Below are 19,611 nucleotides of genomic sequence, written 5' to 3' on the forward strand. Positions count from 1 at the left end.
TGGCCGCTGGCCTGAGCACTGGATCAGGCCCCAGGTGGAGGTGCTGGACCCAGGAGCAGAGGCCAAGCCGCTGGCATGTTCCCAGGGTGCCCGTGGGCGCAGCCGGGGACCGGAGCTGGGCAGGTCTCAGCTGTCCCGGGGGCTGGCTGCCACGGGGAGGGGACGGCTCCAGCTGGCCCCCCCGGAGTCCCCACAGCCCCCCAGCTCCCTGCCTCGGCAGCTCGGCTCCTTGCTGGACTCTGCTCAGCTGGCCCCCGGCGTGACCATCAGATGGGGCAGCAGTGTGAAGCGTGGGCTCTGCATCCCTGTGCATGGCGAGCAGGAGGAGGAGACAGGGGAGGCCAAGTGGGACCTGAGACCCATCTGCCCCACCGTGCCCTTCCCGGCCATTGTGGCCGGGCAGGTCACAGGTGATGACGAGTGTTGGAGGCAGCACACCCCCCCATCACTGCTCTAGGGCCCTTAGGTGGTGTGCGGGGTTAACCCCCTACTCAATGCCGGCCCCTCCTCCCCAGTCCCCATCACCCAAGCAGTCCTGCCTGACTCCCCACCATGTCCCATGCATTTCCTATGACCTGTTCACGACAGCCCCAATGTGAGGGCGCAGCCAGGCTGGGTCCCCCAGGCTCCCGATGTGCTGTGTCTCTGCTCTGCAGGGCAGCCACCACCCTGGGCAGGAGCCACGGCACTGCAGGAGGCTGGTGGTGCCCTGTGGGCTTTCTTCCCCTTGCACCCCAGGGAGCAGACCCACCTGTCTGCCTCTTGATCCTGGAGCTCATCCACTGGGAAACCAGCTCCAGCAGTTCCATGGCTGGGTGCCCGGCTGGGTGCTGCCTTTGCTCTGCAGCTCAGTGCAGCGTCTGGATGCTCAAGCTCCTGGAGAGACCCCCTGTCCTGGGTGGGCTCCTTGCCCACAGCTTCCGTCACGTTTCCACCTGACCCTGCATCCCCACAAGTTATTGCAGCAAGTACCAGATCCAGCGAAGGGCAGGGCACTGATGCAGTGCCACCCTGCTCAGCGAGGCCGGGAGCTTGGTGCCCTTTGCAAGCTCTGCTAGTGAAAACAGAAGTAAAAATAAAGAGGTTTCTGTCACTCGGCTTTCATCCTCTGCTGAAGAACAGCCCTGCCGCTGTCACACCACTGAGCTGGTAAGTTCCTATGCTGGAGCGTGGGGCTGGGAGCAAAGTCCGGAGCCGCCCACAGAGCCACCATCCCTGCCACTGCCCAGTGCCACCTGTGGGGATGGACTGGAGTGGCCAAATGGCTGCTGACTCCTCAACCTTCACAGATCCCCACTGCTGCTGCAGAGGAGGCGAGGAAGAAACGGTTGCCAGCAAGACATGAAGCAAAGCTCGTGGGAGCTGGGGCACCCTGTGCTTTGGGGCTACCCACCAGCACACTGCCCAGGCAGGCAGCACCCAGGATGGTCACACGTCACACCACAGCCTGCGGGACATTTTTCAGCTTGTAACCATGTGCAGCCACATACCCTGCGGCTGATTTGCCACCAAACAGGAAATGGAAGGGATTTAGCGGGGTGAAATACCTGTGTGGCTTTAATGCATGAACTTTCCCTGGGGTTTGCCACCACCCCGTGTCCCCAGGCTGCAGGACTGGCCCAGGTCCTGCCCTCGGAGGCATGGCTGCCTCCAAGCCACTCTGCCTGTGCAGCCCAGCCTGGCTGTGGCCGCAGTGGGTGGCCCCAGCTCTGCTCCCTGCATCCCAAGCCACCAGAGCTGGTGGGGCCAAGCCACCACAGGACTGTTTGCCAGCTCCAATAGTGCTCTGGCTGCACAATCATTCATTTTTTTTTTCTATAAAGAACCCATTTTTGGCTGTGACAGTGTGGGGTGATGGTCAGGGACAGCTGAGCTCAGGGACAGCTCAGCCAGGGCAGGAGCCATGGAAATGCTGGAGGCTTTCAAGGCTGTGTGGCTAGGGAACAGTGGCAGCTTAGAATCATAGAATCATTTAGGCTGGAAAAGACCCTTAAGAGTATAGAGTCCACCCGTAGCTTGGGGCCAGTGGTGCTCGTCCAGTCTCAGAATCTCAGAGGCTGTGGGAGCCCCGGGAAAGCTGGGTCCATTTCTGGGTTGAGCTGCTAAAATCCCCAGAAGGGACTGGTTGGGACCATGCCCAGGGAAGGGCCATGCCTGTGTCCCTAGGCTGCCAGTCTGGTCGGGAGGATAGGGACCTTGAGTCAGGGCTGCTCTGGCACGACAGGGTGGGCAGGGGTCTGCCTGGACATCCACCCCACTGTGCAGCCACCCCCAGGCTGCAGCCTCCATCTCCCCATGTGCTTTGGGTGCAGCATGACACCCCGGGGCCCCTCACTGGGGCTGCCCCCTGCCTCATAAACCTCTCCAGCAGGTCCCTGCTCCTGCTCCTGCACATGGATGAGTGTAGTAGGACAGCATGGTCCCTGTGCAGCAGGACAGGGACCTTGGGGCTGCCCGGTGGGCATCGCCCCTTCTGCAGCAGCTGGCCTTGGGACTGGCAGGGGGGTCCCTGGCCAGTGTGGGCAAGCAGCCCTGCAGCGGCACAAGGGATGCAGGGCTCAGCCTGCTGCCTGCTCTGTCCCTCCCTAGGTACAAGCCCAGCGAGCCGCTCTCCTGCTGCCTGTTCCTCCTGTCCCAAAGGCTTGGGAAGCATGAGGGGACCATGCCTTGCCAGGGCTGCTGGGCTGGGCAAAGCTCCTTGGCTGACCTCCAGCCACAGCTGGACTCTGTCCCCCAGCCACTTCCTGGTGCCCCAGCCAGAACCCTGTGCACCAGCCATGGAGCTGCTGAGTGTCTGCAGCCACCCATGCTGGTTCCTGCTCACACTGCTCCTGGGGCTGCTCCTCTGGGCCAGGAGGAGACACACCTGGGACCCCCGCAAGTGTCCCACCGACCTGACTGGCAAGACGGTGATTGTCACTGGAGCCAACAGTGGTGAGCGGGGACTGGTGACATGGGGTGCAGAGGTCAGGGTGGGGCTGTGTGTGTGTGTGTGAAGGACCATGGCGCAGGGGGAGATGCAGGACATGGGATTTTCACTGAATTTCACTGAATTTTTAGAGTTGGAAGGGACCATAAAGATCATCTAGTCCAACTCCCCTGCCGAAGCAGGATTGCCCAGAGCATGTCAGAGCATGTTACTCAGGACTGCATCCAGGCGGGTCTTGAAAATCTCCAAAGAAGGGGACTCCGCGAGCTCCCTGGGCAGCCTGTTCCAGTGCTCTGTCACCCTCACCGTAAAGAAGTTTCTTCTCATATTTGAGTGGAACCTCCTATGTTCCAGCTTGTGCCCGTTGCCCCTCGTCCTCTCACTGGCAACCACTGAAAAGAGTCTGGCTCCCTCCTCCTTCAACCCACCCTTTAGATACTTATAAGCATGGGATAAGGCTGTGGGTCCTGCCTGGACATGGGACCCAGCCATCCTCCTTTTGTGCTGGAGCAGGTGGCAGCCCCCTGCTTCCCAGGGGTGGAGCAGGGGCTGGGGGCATGTGTGTGGGTGATGGCACGACAGCACAATGCTGTGGGGTGGTCCACATGGAACATGGGTCCCCCTTCTTCAGCTGCCAAACCACAGCCCCTGTGTCGGTGGAGAAAAAGGCTGCAGGAGCAGACAGTGGCTGGTCCCTGGGTGTGCATGATGTGCTCCCAGCACCCGGTGCCCACAGCACACTCACACTGGGTGCCCTGATGTCCTCTGCACTGCACTGACCACTGGCCACTGCACTGCATGCTCAGGAGCTGGCTCCCGGTGAGCTGCCCCGGCCAGCATCCACCCAGGAACAGCTCTGCCTCGCTGGGCTCTGGGCAGCTCTGCGCCCGCAGCCCCGGCCTAGCCTCTGCAGCTGGACTCTGCCCCAGCTGGGTTAATGACTGACAGCCCAGACCACCGCGCTGTCAGCCACCATGGGCACCACACTGTGCCAGAGATGGAGCTGCGTGCCAGGGATGGGGCTGCTGCTCCAACCCGCATCCTGCTGCAAAGCATGGGATTGGATCTGGCACAGCTGGTGGCAGTGGGACCTCTGGGATTGGGGGTGCAGGGGGGGCATGTGTCAGGGTTGGGGTGGCCTTTTGTAGGGACAGGGTGGCCCCACATGTGCTGTGTGTCTCTCCCTGGTGCTTGTTGTTTCCCACCGTGTGGGAGCACTGACGTGGAACGGTGCTGGCACAGTGCATCTGGGTGGGTTCGGTGGCTGTGGCAGCCATTCGGCCCATTTGGCCGGGGTTGGGCCACAGACTGAGCTGCAGCGACCTACCACCACCAGCTCCTTCCCGCACCTTGCAGTGGCTGTTCTGCCCCATCCCCATCCCCACACAGCCACACTGAGCTCACTCTGGCCCCCGCTGACATCCCAGCTCCAGCGCTGGGGCACCCTGGGTTTGGCACTGGGCTCCTGGCAGTGGCTGAGCTGCCTGGGACAGGGTCCCCTTCCACCACCCTGTCTGGGCTGCCTGGACCCTGGGGATGGGGGCACTGACCCCCAGGAACCCCTTGCTGTGGGGACCTGGTGGGGACCAGCCCACACTTGCTCTGCATGCTACAGGGATCGGCAAGTGTGTGGCCCTGGACCTGGCCCGCAGGAATGCCCGCACCATCCTGGCGTGCCGGAGTCGGGAGCGGGGCCAGGCAGCGGTGGAGGAGATCCAAGCGGCCACCGGCAACCCTGCGGTGCTGCTGCGGCTGGTGGACACCAGCTCACTGGCATCTGTGCGTGCCTTCGTCCGGGCCGTGCTGCGGGAAGAGAAGCGGCTGGACGTGCTGGTGAACAATGCTGGCCTCACCGGTATGCACCGGGGTTGGGGTTAGGCATCTGCCACTTCTCTCCAGGCCCTGGTTGGAGTCCACCTCCTCATGCCACTGTGGTGGGTGATGCCTGCCTGGTTCCTGGCCCCACGGTGCCTTGTGCTCCCCTCTTCCAGGGCTGCCCTTCACCATCACACCGGAGGGACTGGAGAAGACCTTTGCCACCAACTACCTGGGCCCGTTCCTGCTCACCAACCTGCTGCTGGGTGAGTGAGGGGGCTGCCAGGGGTGGGGAGGTCTGGGGACCCCTCCCCACTCACCCCCCTGCTCTGTGCAGACCTCCTGAAGGCGTCAGCGCCCGCCCGCATTGTCAACGTCTCGTCCTTCCGGCACAGCTCGGGCACCGCCGACGGCCGCTACCTCACCGGGCAGGAGCGGCTCAGCAGCTCCGCCACCTACGACAGCACCAAGCTGATGAACGTCCTCTTCACTGCTGAGCTGGCGCGGCGCCTGCAGGGCACAGGTGGGTGCCAGGCTGAGCCGTGCCATACTGTGCCATGCCATGCCATGCCATGCCAAGCAGTTCCCGGGGAGGGCTGCATCCTGGTGCCACCTGCCTGTCCCAACCACCCCACACTGCTGTGCCACACACAGCACAGGGGCCACACCATGGGGCTGAGGGGTCTTGGCCCTGGCAGAAACTCCCCAGGGTCACCCATGTCCCCCATGGCTAGGAGAGCCCTGGCCAGACACGGCCGCATCCCCTGGGGTGGCCCTGATGCCAAGAGCATGGAGGAGCCCCAGCTTGGAGGCCGGGCTTGGGGCTGCTCCTGGTGGGATTCATGCCCTGGAGGCAGGGATTGAGGCGGGAGCAGGGCCCTGCCCATGCTGGGGTCCCTGTGTCCCCCAGCCCCATCTCCTGGTGTGGTGCCGACGGTGTGGCTTGGTAGGGGTGATCGCCAATGCCCTGAGTCCTGGCGTGGTGAGTACCAGCATCATGCGCCACTTCGGCTGGGCCGTACGGACACTCTTCATCCTCATCCGCCCCTTCATAAAGGTGAGCAGGCGCAGGCAGTGGGGCCTGATCCTGTCCAGACCCCCCCCAGTCCCACGACCCCAGGGGCAGCAAGGTGGGCAGGGGGCAGCCGGGCCCCCTCCTCACCTCTCTTTGCCTGGCAGTCAGCAGAGCAGGGGGCCGTCAGCACAATTTACTGCGCTGTCTCAGAAGAGGTCTCGGGCATTACGGGCAAGTACTTCAACAGTGACTGCGGGCTAGCTCTGCCCTCCATGGCCGCCCGCGATGCTGGCCTTGCTCGCAAGCTCTGGGAGGAGTCCGAGCGGCTGACGGGGCTCACCGACAGCCCCCAGCACTGAGCCAGCAGCGGCTCTGCATGGGGACGTGGCAGTGGCTGTGCCACCCGGTGCTGCCAGCTGCTAAGCTGGGATCCCTGTGGCTCCCCAGGACGTGGGGCCAGACGCTGCCAGAAGGACACCAGGGTGGGCACCATGCAGGTGCGGGGCAGCCAGCACAGGGAGTTGCACCAGCCCCAGCAGTGCCGGGACACCAAAGTGCAGCAGAAGGGGGTCACCTCACATGTGCGAGCCCCTGCAGCCCCTTCCCAAAAGGGAGAGCGGCCACAGGGACGCTGTGCCGGGATGGCTGCCGTGCCAGGGCATGGATCGTGCCACCAGCTGCGATGTAACTCCTTTATTAAAGAGCTCTCTACAGCCAGTGCCAGCTACTCCCAGGTGATGTCCAGGTCCAGCCGCTGCTTCCGCACCGCCTGCAGGAAGCTATCGTAGTCCCGCCGGTGGATGTCCCGGCAGTGGGACAGGTCCAGGCGGCACAGGCAGCCCTCAGAGGCCAGCAGCAGCCGCACGGTCCGGCGGGACACCCAGCTCTCGGCCAGCGAGAGCTCCTGCAGCTCGAGTAAGGGTGGCCCTGGTGCTGCCAGCACCGTCTCGAACACCGAGTCCAACGGGAAGGGGATGCCGAGCAGGCGGAGGGTCTGCAGGCGTGGGGCATGGCTCAGCAGTGAGGCCAGTGTGGCACACAGTGCCAGCCCATGCCCGGCTGGGAAGGCACTGGTAGTGCTGCTCAGGGTCAGGGAGAAGCTCTGGAGCTGGGGGAGGCTGTGGGGAAGCAGGTCAGTGTCCCAGCGGGACGGCTCGGCTGGGGTCTCCCCATTGGGGTCAGTGTCCGTCGGGGGGTGCAGCTCAGCGCTGAAGGCCTGCAGGCTGGGGCAGCTGGCGAGCAGGGCGGCCAGGGAGAGCTCATCCTGGCAGCAGAAGCCATGCAAGGCCAGGGTCTGCAGGCGGGGGCCCAGGCTCCGTGCCAGCGGCAGCACCTCTGCCAGCACCCGGCCCTGCCGCCCGGTACAGCCTAGGGTCAGCCGGGCCAGGTGACCCCAGCCCAGCAGCTCCCAGCCACCCACTGGGCCCGGGCCATCCCCCAGCCACATGCCAGCCTCCTCGACCTGGGGACAGATGGCGTGGATGGTGGCCAGGTTGGGCTCCTCTACCTCCTCCACCCGCCGCAGGGGCAGGGTGAGCCGGGGACCCCCTGGGGCAGCCCCCCGCTGCCGTGCCAGCTCCTCCAGCGAGGGAAAGCCTTCAGAGTCACCGATGCCATCCAGCTGCCACCCATGGAGGAGGTGAAGGGCGTCCGGCATGGCACTGTGGGCCAGGAACTCCAGGCGCGGCAGGGCCAGCAGCAGGAAGGCCAGTGCTGCCACCATGCCACTGTCCCCTGAAGGCTCCAGGCCATGGGCCAGCAGGATACGGAGCATGGGACAGCAAAGGGACTGCGCCAGTGGGTCATAGGCCAGGTACCGCAGTGCACGTGGGGACACCTTCTTGCAGTAGGACACGTCCAGCTCCTGCAGGCGGCGGCAGCAAGAGCCCACGGCTGAGAGCACCTGGACGTTGGCCTGTGTTTCTGCCAGCCCCAGCCGGCTCAGCTGTGGCAGCCCCTCCGCCAGGTCCACCAGCATGTCTGCCGACAGCCGGCTGCAGCCATGCAGGTCCAGGGAGCTCAGGTTCTGCCGCCAGCACATGGAGCCCCCTCAGCAAGGTGGGGCAGAGGGGACACCGACACCCCTCTGCCACCCTGCACCCACCCATGAAGAGTGGGCATCTCCATTCCTGCTCACCCATCACCATGGAGGGTGGGAACCCCCCATCTCATTCACCCTGCCCCAGGGAGGGTGGGTATCCCCATTCCTGCTCAACCAGGCCCACAGAGGGTGGGAACCCCCTGCCCCACTCATCCCGTCCCACAGAGGGTGTGCATCCCCATTCCTGCTCACCCCACTCCATGGAGGGTGGGCATCCCCAGCCTGCTGACCTTGCAGCGCAGGGTGACAAGCTGGCCGATGGCGTTGCTGGCGAGGCTGGGGCAGGGCCGCAGGCTCAGCTCCCGCAGGTGAGGCACCAGGAGCAGGTGGAGCGCTGCCCGCGTCAGGCGCCGGCTCTCACCCAGCAGCTGGATCAGGTCCTGCACCAAGCTGCCAGCTGCAGGGGGACCACCGTTACGGGGGTCAGTGAGACAGCCCCATCACCGCTCAACCCATTCTCCTCCTTGCCCACACGGAGGGGGACCCCAGACCCCGTGCCTCACCCAGGTCGTTAAAGGGGCCCATTATGAAGCGGAACTGGTACTCGTCCAGGTAGTTCTCACTGTAGTCCTTCACCCAGATGCTCTGCATGTGCCGGGCCAGGCTCTGCAGGCAGAGGCTGCCCAGCGACGGCACCTCCTTCCTCCTGGGCATCTGGCTGCTGCGGGGGAAAGGGACAGTCAGGCACTGTGTGCTCTGGATGGCCAGCTTGGAGCTGCCCACAGGCCCAAGCACACACTGCAACTTGTCAGGGCCCAACTTTATTTTGGGTGCACTTTAACCATTTCTGCAAAATTGGTTAAGAAAGTCCTGCCTTGGTGCGTGTGGCCTCACCCAGCCCAGCTACGCTGCAGCACAGCCCACGGCTGGGTGTCTGCTCTGCCCAGGGCTTGCCTGAGGAAAGTGAGCTGTTTGGTTCTGGTTTCAGTTTTGCTTGGCTTTGTGCACCTGCACCATGGTTTCCCCCAGCAGGCAACCCCAACATGACCAGAGAGGACTAACGAGCACGGTTCCCTGCGGCACAGCACACCCCAAACCCACCGGCAGAGAGGAGAAGGCAGCATGACAAATAAACTACCCCAGCAGCCCCTCGCCCAGAGGGACACCCCAAACCTCACCACCTCCTGGCAGGCAGGTCAAGCACCGGAGGCCAGCCGTGGCAGCACTGAGGACGGGAGAGGACAGTGCTGGGAAGCTGGAGAAAAGGGTTAATCACAGTGTTAATTGAGACTGGTAACACTTGGGTAATCACACTGTGTTAGTGTCCCTGCAATTAGGCAAGAAACGAGGGGCTCTATCTCAATGAGATGACTAAAACATCCGCCAGACTAACACTGAATCCCAGTTCCTGGATCTGTTAACTTGGGACACACCCCAGCACAGCCCAGTGGGCTGGGGAGAGGTTAACTGGCGTGGGGAGGGCTTTGGAAGTCCTAGCAACCGGAGAAAGGCAAACATCAGCCCTGCCTGTGAGGGTGCTGGGGACCAGGAGAAGACCCTCCTGGAAGCTGCCTCTGGGTACACAGTGGGTGAAAACAGCCGGCACAGATGGACCATGTCTGTCACCCTCCAGCCGGGTGCCCAGGTGGGCACCGCTAGGGCAGGGGACGTGTCACACTGTCACCGGAGCCCTGGACACAGCCTCCCGGCTGGCAAACCGGGTCAGCTTCGTGGGCAACAGGGGTGGAAAACTATCCACGCTGGCGGGTTCAAAGTGTTGTGACCAGCGGGACACAGGCTGTCACCGTGGGGATCGATACCGGGGCTGCTCACCGCCAGCCCAACGCCCATTTCAGGCGCCAGCGTGTCCCTGCTCGGGGGCACAGACCCCCAGGGCCCTGCCACACCGCGGGGATCGCCTGCCCCCCGGGCCAGCTCCCCCTTTTCCCCCCACCGCGCTGGGGACGAGGTGCCGCTCCCGGCCCTGGGCTGCCCCAAGCACCGGGCTCGGGCCCCGACCCACCGGGGAATGGAGCGGGGGGGCGTCCTCATGGCAACAGGCTCGGTACGCTCCCGGGACCCGCCCCCCGGTCTCGGCCGGGGTCTGGGCCTGGGCCGATGCCGGGCCGGCAGCACTTACCGGGGGCTCCGTGTCTCGTCCCACTTCTTCTTCCTCCTTCTCCCACCCGGCCCAGCCCCACCTCCCCGGCGGGCGGGACCCAGCCCCATCGTTACAGGCACCGGCGGCCCCCGCCCTGCCGCGCCCCATGCTGCCGGGCACAAGGCGCCCTCCCCCGCGGCTAGGCCGCCCCGCCCGCTGCCGTCCGGCGCGGCCAGGTCCCCTGCAGCTGCCGGGCAGAGCTGCTCCGCCGCCCCACCACCCTCCCATCCCTTCTCCCCCACCATAACGTGCCCTCCCGTCCGCGCCCGGCCGGCTTCACTCGCCACACTGCGCATGCGCGCTGTCCGGAGGCCCCTTCCGCCCTTCTGACCCCTTGAGGGCTATCCGCAGCCACGCCTGACACCAAGCTCGGCCGGCAGCGGGGCCGGGCGGTGCGGCGGCGCGACGGCCAGCCCGAAGGGGCCTAGCGGGGGGCCTCGCTGGCGGGTGGGGGCCGCTGGCTTCCGAGAGCGGGATCCGGTGAGCGGCGCTGGGGAGCGGCCGGGCGGCAGGTACCGGGCGCGGCCTTGGCTGGGGGGGGGGGGGGTGCGGGGAGGGGATTCCCCCCCAGTGTGTGTTGGGATGGGATGGGAGGGGGGGATGTCGTGTCGGCGCTGGGGTGCGGAGCGGTGGGGGGGTCACGGAGGGGGCCTCCGTGGGGGTCTGTATGAGGGGCGGTTGGTGCTCGGGCCCTTCCGCCCCCGTGGGGTGGGTGCTGAGAGGGGCATTCCTTCCGGTGGGCTGGGGGCTTGGAGTTGCGGTGGGGGCGCTCGCCCAGATGGAGCGGAGGCCGAAGGTCGGTGCTGGGGGACCCCAACCCCCTGGGGTGACTGCTGGGGGGGCAGTGCTCGGTGGGAGCAGTTGCAGGTACAGAGCAGGGCTCAGTCCAGGCTCTGTTGCTCCCCCCATGGCGTAGCTCGATGCTCCCCATTCCCTGGCCCCCCCCAGCAGTTTCATGACAGACTCCTATGGGATGAGGGCATTTGCACTGTAGGAAAAGAAATAATGCAGTCACTCTGCTAGTGGAAACTCCTTTGCTAGTAGAGTAAAGGTAGAACTTATTTTGCAGTCGTAACCCTTAACGTTAACTTTAAATGTTTGCAGAGGCAGGGAGCAGCTCTGTGGGGAGCGTGTGTGTAGGGAGGGGGAATGCTGGGCGCTGAGCCCCCCCACCTTGGTGTTGCCAGCACTGTGCTCGCACAGGCAGTGTGGGGCTTGGTGTGGTACTGCCTCTGCCCTCGCTGTGGGCAGTGCCTGTGCTGCAAACAGAATCTGTGTTCCCCTCCTCTGCTCTGGATCCCCCTGGCCCCCTCAGCCGGGCTGCAGTGTGGAAGGGGAAGTCTGGGCAGTCATTTGTTGTGGCACAAGCATCTACGGCCATGACAGCATTGCCCAGCTCTGGGGAACTTGGTCATTTTGAAGAAGGAAACCTTTGCAGGTAACAGCAGTGATTGGCTTGAGACCAGTAACTAAGCACATGAACTCTCTGTAGAAAGTGATATTCTGTTTTATGAGAATATTTCCAGCAGCAAATGTAAAGACAGATGAGAGCATGCCAGAGAGGTCAGTGTTCCTTGAGGAACATTACAGAAGCAGAGCTGTCTGTATTCAGAGACACTCACATTAAGCTATTTTTAAAAAAAAAAAAAAAAAAGGGAAGTGTTGTCTTTCACTTTATTTAGCTGCTGTCTGTAGCTACAGGTTTTGGAGTTTGTTTCCCATGTAATTCACCGTTTTCCTCAGTGTGGTGCTGGAAACCTTCAGTCCATCTGAGAAATGGTGGCTGGCTTTCTTGCATGGGGTGTGACAGAACAGTTTCATGACAGACTCCTATGGGATGAGGGAATCTGCGCTGTAGGAAAAATGTAACGCAGGTGCTCTGCCTGTGGAAACTCTTCTGCTAGTGCAGTAAAGGTAGAACTCGTTTTGCAGTTGTAACCGTTAACATTAAACGTTTGCCGAGTTGTAGCTTCTTGTTTGTGAAACATGAGAAAATCTTGCTTCCGAGCAGAGAGCGATTCCCAGCCCTTCCCAGTAGTGCGTGCTGCTCACAGAGCTGTTCTGACCTGTGAAGATTTCTGTGCTGGGAAACGGGAAGTTTGTACAGATAACCTGCATGTTCCCCATCCGGATGAAATTTTGGTTCTAAATTAAAGGTTGAGCCAAAACATTGTTAGAAATGAAGAGAAGATTTAAGAAATAGCATTTAGGAAGGACCAGAAGTTGCACAAGCTGAAACGCTCAGCTATTGGATTGGAATAATTTGGATGTGGAGGAGGGGCAGGAACGACTCTGCCTTTGGATAATTAATAAGTGGGATAATTAGACGTGTGCATTATGGCTGTTTAGTGGCCAAAAAGAAAAGCAGAATTGTTACGGCCAAATATTTTCTTCCATATAGTCTAGTAAAGATACAGTTTAGGTGTTCTAGCTAAGAATTCTGCCTGTTGGGTGCATGAGAGTACAAACTGGAACCCTCGTTAGTCAGCAGAATATTTGACTAATTGACTGATCAAATTAAGACTGGGCCACGTACCTCAGTTTGCAGTCCATGAGGTTGCAGGGTGGATGTTAAAAGCTGTGTGTCTGCCCATTATAGCGTTGCCGTGTTTAATCAGTATCTTGAATTGTTCTGATTTTTCTGAAGGAATCAGTTTTCTCCCCTGCGATGTGAGGGCCACAAGCCCCATGTTTGAACTGTGTCACGGAACATCCCTTGCGCTCGGCTGTGGTGGTGCTGCCTCTCTCCGTGCCGCTGGCAGTGCCATGGTGTCACCCCGCGTCTGTGGTGGCCTTGTGCTGGGGCAGTGGAAGAGCCAGCCCCGTGTCCTGGCAGTGCAGAGGGGTGAATATGTGAAGGGAGAGAGCAGTGTCTTTGTTCCAAGGGTAAAGCTGTGCTCCAAGGGGATGAGAACCCTTGGAGAAGAGACTGGCCCCGGTGTTGTTGTGTTCCCCTCCCAGAGACACCAGCGTAATCCCTGTTCCCTGCTCTCCAGTGCTGCTGTCCCCACTGCCAGCCTCCCCTGGAGGAATTTCCCAAAATATTTACCAGGTGTGTGTGAGCTGAGGGACTGTGCCAGGCTTTTGCTGTTAAAGGGGTCTTTTACTGAGTCGAGGCAGTAAATTTTGGGTGAGAATGACAAACAGGGTGGTGACACGCTGCTGTTGTGCTAACAGCTGATCTGTCTGGGGGTTGTCCCCTCTGGCTGCACCCAGCGGCTCTGCCAGATAAGAGCCTCTCTGGATTCTAAACCTCTTGATAAATAAAATCTTTCTTTGTGGCTTTGCTGACGATACAGTATTTCAGTAAATCACGGCTGGTTTCACAGACAGGATAAGCTCCTGCAATGTGCATCAAGTGTAACCTCTCTGTCTGTAGACTGGTTGCGTTCTGCAGCGTTGCAGAGATGAGCTCAAAACTCAACACGGCGCTTCTTGTTTTCCAGTTTTATTAACAAAACCTCCCAGTCCATTCATGTTCAGCACAAGAGGTTCCCTGAGCATGCCTGGTGGAGCTCTCCGGCATTAGCCATTGACTTCACCAGGAAGGGCTGGTCTTTAAATAGGATGTGGGTGTTATGTTTGGGTTTTTTTTAAGATCCGTCAAGGTCTTGGCGTGTGACCTTGGACCAATTTCTTCTTTCCTTTTCTTTCTCCCTCGGCTCGCAAACATGAAGCTGAGACAGTGACTGTGACCTACTTCACAGGCGCTCAGGAGTGTGTCTTGCTAAATTAAACCCAAGGCGCTTTTAAGTTCTCTCGAAACATTTGAGGGGGAGCAATGAGCAATTTTTATTTGTTTATTTTTAATAGAAGGGAGGCTTCAGGAGTGACAGCCTTGGGAGCTGAGGCTTTCCTTTGGGTGGCTGTGTTGTACTAATGTACCAGAGAGCCCCAAATGCCAAGCAGGACTTACAGAAGCTGAATTGGGGGGATGGGGAGTGGGAGGGTTGCACCCATTCCTAAAGAGTTTGCAAGTCTGTCTTGTTTGTTTGAAAAACACCTAAAGAATGCAAAACAGTAAGAAAGAAAATGGACCGTAAACATGCCGGGACTGTTGTATCTAGGCACACAGCTCTTCAGCTAGATCTTCCTCTTGACACAATGAGGAGTCTTCTGCTGGGGTTTTGATTGATGTTTTTTTATGGCTTGTAAAATGACTCGCAGCCCCAGATAATGCCACCGCAGACTAGTGAGAGGTGGCGCCGTGCCTCGCTGTGAGTACCCTCAGTTACCTGCCCTCGGAGGGAAAGGGGATGTGCTGGCCAGGAATTCCATAACGAGTGGAGAAGTTTGTTAAGGATGATAATTGCTCAGAAAAGACATCAAAGGCAGTTGTATAAATGCTGAAATGCACCAGCTGCTTTTCCAGCAGTTGATCAAAGTCAACTCAAAGGAGTAAACAGTTTTGATTGTTCTAAATCTTGGAGCAATAAAGCAGGCAGGCATATATTTAAATCAGCTTTTCTTGGTGTAATTAAACCCAGTGAAGGCTAAATGACATAGACATGCTGATGGCTGGGACTCGATGGCTATGGAAGGGTGCTCAGCTGTGAAATAATGAATGAATAATTTTGATGGAGATGAGCTAAAATCGACTGACCTCCTCCTGCTACCGGGGGGAGCCGGGGCTGGTCCGCAGCATCCTTTGCTTTTCGGTCCGTTGCCGTGGTTACCATCTCCCGGCAGTGCTGCTGGTGTATCGATTGCAATCCCGTGAGTTTGTTTCAGCTAAAAAGAAAATCACTGCATTTTTGGTGTGGGAAACATCAAGTGGCGCCTGCTGCCGCCGCGTCCTTGCGTGGTGGCTGCCTGGCTGTGCTGCGGTGCTGCTGCGGCTGAAGCCGTGCAGTGCTGCAGCTGTGCAGGGCGCAGGCTCCCAGCGCCCGCCCGCCCACCGGGTCCTAGTGCCTCGCAAATCGGGGTGGGTGCCCCCCCTCCAGCAGCCTGGGCATGCCTGCGATTGGCGTTTGGTAGCGTTGGAGGGGATACTTGGTCGGTCCTGACAGCTTGTTTTTAAATAGGCGAGGGGTCCTGAAAAGCCTTGTCCTGGTGCTTGGGTGGGTGCGTGGCCTTCAGCTGGTGGGTTGCTGTCGTGTCCCGGGTGCTGTGCCAAGCACTGGGGCATGGGGGCATGGGGCTTGGGTGTTTTCTGCTTTCTCTTCAAAGGTGTCACCTGTCTCTGCAAGCCCTGTCTCTTTTTGTCAGGCAGTCATGGTTCAAACACCAAAACACCTTGGTTTATATTGTTTACAAGTGACACGGGCTAAAGTGCTTTATTTTAAGTGGTGAACACCTCTAATGGAGGGAGGATTGTGTGGCTGGTCAAGCACCTGCATTACCGTGGTCTGCAGCAGCCCAAGCTGCAGACAAGAACCTGCCTGTGCTGTAGGTGAACGGGGACAGGCCGAGCGATACTCCATGCTCCAAGAAGATCACGGCCTAAATATAAAATGGGACACATTAGGATACAAACATGTAAAGCATGAAGAATTTGCAGGGCTGTACTGGTCAGTGTGGTGGGCTTCAGTCTGACTATAACAGCACAGTATCTGTCATTGATTTTCTCCGTGTTACTGGCCTCATACAGGTGGTTCTTGAGAGACAGAAATAAGGATGTACTCCTGCTGTCAGTGCTGGGACAGGAGCTGGAGTTGAGTTTTTCTCTGGCTCTTGCACGAATTACAGGGCTAAAATTGGCCTTTTATGTACCTACCCATCATGCTGAACAGTGTTGACTTTCATAAGTGAGAAGAAACTTCAAAGATGAGGGGGCTGCTGCAGGTATAATTGGGCAGATAGGGTTCTTGCAATCTTTCCACTTCTCAGGCAAGAATAGAAAAGAACCCAGGCTGAGTTTCAGGTCACCTAAGAGGAGTATGCGTGGCTTATAGTTTAATTAAAAAAGTCTTAAACTCAGTAAACTCAATCTGGATTTATATTGCCACAATAAAGACAGAACCCTGAAGTGCCATTTTTAGAATTTCTTTTCTGAACACAAGTTTGCTGGAATACTAAGCTGCTTATAAATTAAAAAGAAGCTTTGCTGAAGTAATTTCATGGGGAGATGTGTGTGTGTGTGTATAATATATATATATATATAAAAAAATACAGTAAGATGGAATTTTGCTCTTCCTAAATAAATAGTGGGGAATTTTTGGAAGGTTTTTAAACTTCCTGCTTAGTTTGCTTAAACTGAATAAGCTGGTAATGTTCAAGTTGCATGGCGTTTCTTATCCCAGATTTCGGCAAAGAGTCTGAATGTTCTAAACTGAACGTCCTTTGGCCGCTTTGTGATAGTTTGTCTGTAATGATGAGTATTACATCAAGAGTTTGGGCAGCTACCCACCACTGTGGGTGCTGACAAAGCTATGGCTGCGAACAGCGTGCAGGATGGCCTGTGTCCCTGGGGAGGAAGCGTGATGTGGCACCAGCACCTTACCCATAAAGCATGATGTGTGGAGATATGTAATGTTGGCTACTTTTTTGCAGGTGAATGAAGATTGCCCCAAACTTGGGCAAGAACGAGCTGGATGTGTGAATTATGCCCCAAGCTGATCTAGTTCAGTCTCCCATGCGAATACACCTCTCCTGAGATCATCTGAATTGGATTTGTGAACAAACACACAGGCAGCTTTTACGGTACGTGTTATTGGCTAATAAATGCCTAAATGCCTGAGAAGTGGCTCTGCTGCAAGCGCTGAGGAGTGAGTGCCCTGGGATTATTGCTGACTGCACTGGTCCCTTCCCTGGTTTGCTGGCCCCTGCTCAACACACTGCCTTTTGCCTGGCCTTGCTCTTGAGTCTTTTCATCACTAAGACCTGCTAGAACTGTCCCTCCTTGGGGCATACAGTGCCCTTTTATGACAAGAAATTTTCTTATTGGTAGTCTAAAAGGTGAGGTTGGATCTGGAGGCAGGTAATCTACTTGCCCGGTAGCTGGTGTGGCTTGGGAATAAACTACGCCAGGGATCTGTCAGAGGTTTGGGGTTTGTCACATGCAGTTGTGAGATGAACTGGGCAGGAGCTGCCTTGAGCGCGGTTGGGGATCGGGCAGTAAGAGGTGTGACCATAACCTTTATTAAGGCTGCTGCCATTTCCTATGATTTGCTAAACTAAATTTATTAAAGGATGTTAAAACAGTAAATTAGTTTCAAAGCTGTAACATGAATCAGAAAATAGGGTATGTTTTTGTGGAAAAGGGGATGCTGTAGTTTCTGGTAGCTGTGGCAGCCTCTGGAGGTGCCAGGAAGATTTATTCATCGTAGTGATTTTGTTTGGTTGAAACAGCAGTTCATCCAAAAATGACACTCGCTGAGTTTGGGGAATAAGAAATGTTTTTGCTCTCTATAGAACAGACTTTGGGCTGAAATCTACTGGTTCTGCAAAGGCTACAGCAGCCAACAGCCAGCTTCATCTTACGGATGTTTTTCTTGTTTGCACTGATTGTTTAAGACTGTTTCAAAGTGCTTTAATTACGGAAAGCTTTACATATCCTCATGTAATGCAGTTTCAGTTAACTAATAAAACTATTGTCTAAACTTGGTTTCTTGTCTTTCCATCAAGTTTTAATTTTTAATTCCAAAGTACATGTAGCAAATGGGAAATGAAAACAGAAAATGGCAAATGGTGCTATGTAACTTTGTTATGTTAAGAAATGGTATCTCCTTGAAGGAGTCGATATTGTATCCTCGTGGTTGACAAAATAGTGATTTTCATGTTCAGCCTACCTCTATTCACAAATTAATTTTCAAAGGCTCTTGCTTTTTTTTTTATATATATACTTATTTCAGTATGGGTTTAGGAAATCTCAATGCAAAGGGTTGGAGTTGGCACGTTTTATGTCCTCCTTGTGGTCTGGGGCTGTAAAGACCCTCCAACGCTGCAGCCAGGTGGCCTTCACGCATACCCCACCTGCTGACCAAAGCGTTCCAGGCTGTGAGGGTGGGAGGAGGAGGATGGGTCTGCCTTTTGGCAGGCTACAGACCCTCTGGTAGAGTTGGGAAAAGCTGGGGCTCTGGGCTTGGAGACTTGTCCTCCATCATTATGTGGGTTTGGGAAACTGGGGTCCCCGAGTGGGAGGGAGCACAGTGCCCTCGAGTGCTGTGGGGATGGTGGTCCCCAGCTGGGCTGGGCTCGGCTCCTGGCCGAGCATGGTGCCTCCAGCGGCTGCTCCCCTGGGGCTTGGAGCGCTCAGTGGGGCCCCACAGGTTCCGGGTGCTGGGCTCCAGCACTTTCAGGATCTCTTTCCTGTGCTTTGCTCTTGGAGGGAACAGATGTTTCTTGGTACTGTCACAGCTCTTGCCTGGCTGCCGCCTGGCCGGTGGCTTGGGGGATGCTGATGTTTGGCATCTCTTGAGGGCAGGTGTCTTTGGGGGGCAGAGGCGCTCCATCAGCATGCGGTGCAGGTGGCTCTGCTCTTGTTCTTGACCTATTTCAGCAGCCGTAGGATTTCTGTGTTCCGTGGGAAGCTTTTAGGGCACTCTGGTGGAGCATCACTGGCAGTCAGTACCGTCTGCTGTCCTTCTATGTTCCAGCCCTTCTGTAGCATCGCGTGTTTTGAGAGGCTTTTTTGAAAATGAAGGCAAGCTCCAGCCTTGGCACTGTAGTCACAAGGGGAGAGTGTGCTTTGATCGCTGTGAGTGTTGCCTGTGCTACGGCAAGTAGCTTGAACGTTCTCTAATATTTTAATTTAGCTTTCAATGACCTGAAATTGAGGTTTCTTCCCCTTTCTTTGTTGGCAGCTTTTGTATAGGCTGCAGGGGCTTGAAATTGCCACTAACTTATTGTCCTTCTTGGGGTTAATCATGGACTTGTTTTAAATGTTTAAATGTTCTCAAGTTTTGTGTAATTGTTTTTAGCTTTCATTGGAAAATGAAAGCATTACAGTTTCCAATGAAACTGTAATGAATCCCTAATTGGATATTAGAAACTCAGTATGTGTTCTTACTGGAAGTATCTTCATTGCATACTCCTCTGTGTTGCTTCATTCACCCAGGTTTGATTTCCATCACTGCTGCGTTTGTGGGTGACACTGTGGGGAAATTGGGCAATTTGATGTAAGTTCACCCATTGATGCCGGCGATGGGAGCTGAGGCGGGTCAGTGGTGCCCCACTGCCTGCCAGTGCATTTTCAGTCATTAGGGAACCGGCTGCTGAGCTGACTGGTAGAATGGGCTCTGTGGGGATGCTTCAGGGGGAAAAATTGTGTGTACGTGTGGGGGAAAAAGTCCCTTGCGCTTCAGGTTTAATGTGGAAAACTCTAGGATTGGGGAAGAGGGAGAAATTAGCTGTGTAGCGTTTGTAATTTTCTTTTTAAATGAAAGAAACACTCTTCCAGCTACAGCTGGTCTCACTGGGAGGAAAACCTTCGTGATATTTACTAGTATTTTGCTTATTTCTGAATATATCCTGTTATTCTTAGGGCTCTGTGGGAAACAGAGTGCTAAGTTCCCATCCCTTGAGAGGGGGAAGTGTCCCATGTCACCCGTTCCCAGGCTGCTGCAGGACCGTTCACCCTTCTGTGCTTTCTAAACTCCCTGTGAAATTCTGTGGGTGTTTCCCAGTTTTCTTCGTTACTTGCATGAAGGGTTTCTTTAACTTGATTTCCCTGCTTGTCGTTCCAGCCTCTCCTTCGAGTGTAAACAGCA

General features: G+C 57.1%; 3 protein-coding genes across 3 annotated transcripts in view; 2 read left to right on the forward strand and 1 right to left on the reverse strand.

The window, feature by feature from the left end:
- Positions 1-2,777: 2,777 nt before the first annotated feature.
- On the forward strand, positions 2,778-6,118 carry LOC141464665 (retinol dehydrogenase 12-like). Its single transcript, XM_074147697.1, has 6 exons — positions 2,778-2,934; positions 4,545-4,784; positions 4,921-5,010; positions 5,082-5,267; positions 5,695-5,801; positions 5,924-6,118. The coding sequence occupies exons 1-6, from the start codon at positions 2,778-2,780 to the stop codon at positions 6,116-6,118; spliced, it is 975 nt and encodes a 324-aa protein (XP_074003798.1).
- A 320-nt stretch (positions 6,119-6,438) lies between these two features.
- On the reverse strand, positions 6,439-9,999 carry LOC141464663 (uncharacterized). Its single transcript, XM_074147694.1, has 5 exons — positions 9,941-9,999; positions 8,979-9,055; positions 8,364-8,521; positions 8,091-8,257; positions 6,439-7,785 (listed from the first exon to the last, which is right to left on the reverse strand). The coding sequence occupies exons 3-5, from the start codon at positions 8,512-8,514 to the stop codon at positions 6,484-6,486; spliced, it is 1,620 nt and encodes a 539-aa protein (XP_074003795.1). The 5' UTR covers positions 8,515-8,521; positions 8,979-9,055; positions 9,941-9,999; the 3' UTR covers positions 6,439-6,483.
- Positions 10,000-10,400: 401 nt separating this feature from the next.
- DCTN1 (dynactin subunit 1) overlaps positions 10,401-19,611 on the forward strand; it is an 83,329-nt gene continuing 74,118 nt past the window's right edge. Inside the window, exons 1-2 of the mRNA XM_074147691.1 lie at positions 10,401-10,473; positions 16,454-16,603. The gene's annotated coding sequence lies outside the window, so the exon portion shown is untranslated. The remainder of the gene's footprint in view (positions 10,474-16,453; positions 16,604-19,611) is intronic.

Source organism: Numenius arquata, chromosome 5, assembly GCF_964106895.1.
Source record: "Numenius arquata chromosome 5, bNumArq3.hap1.1, whole genome shotgun sequence".
Classification (NCBI taxonomy): domain Eukaryota; kingdom Metazoa; phylum Chordata; class Aves; order Charadriiformes; family Scolopacidae; genus Numenius; species Numenius arquata.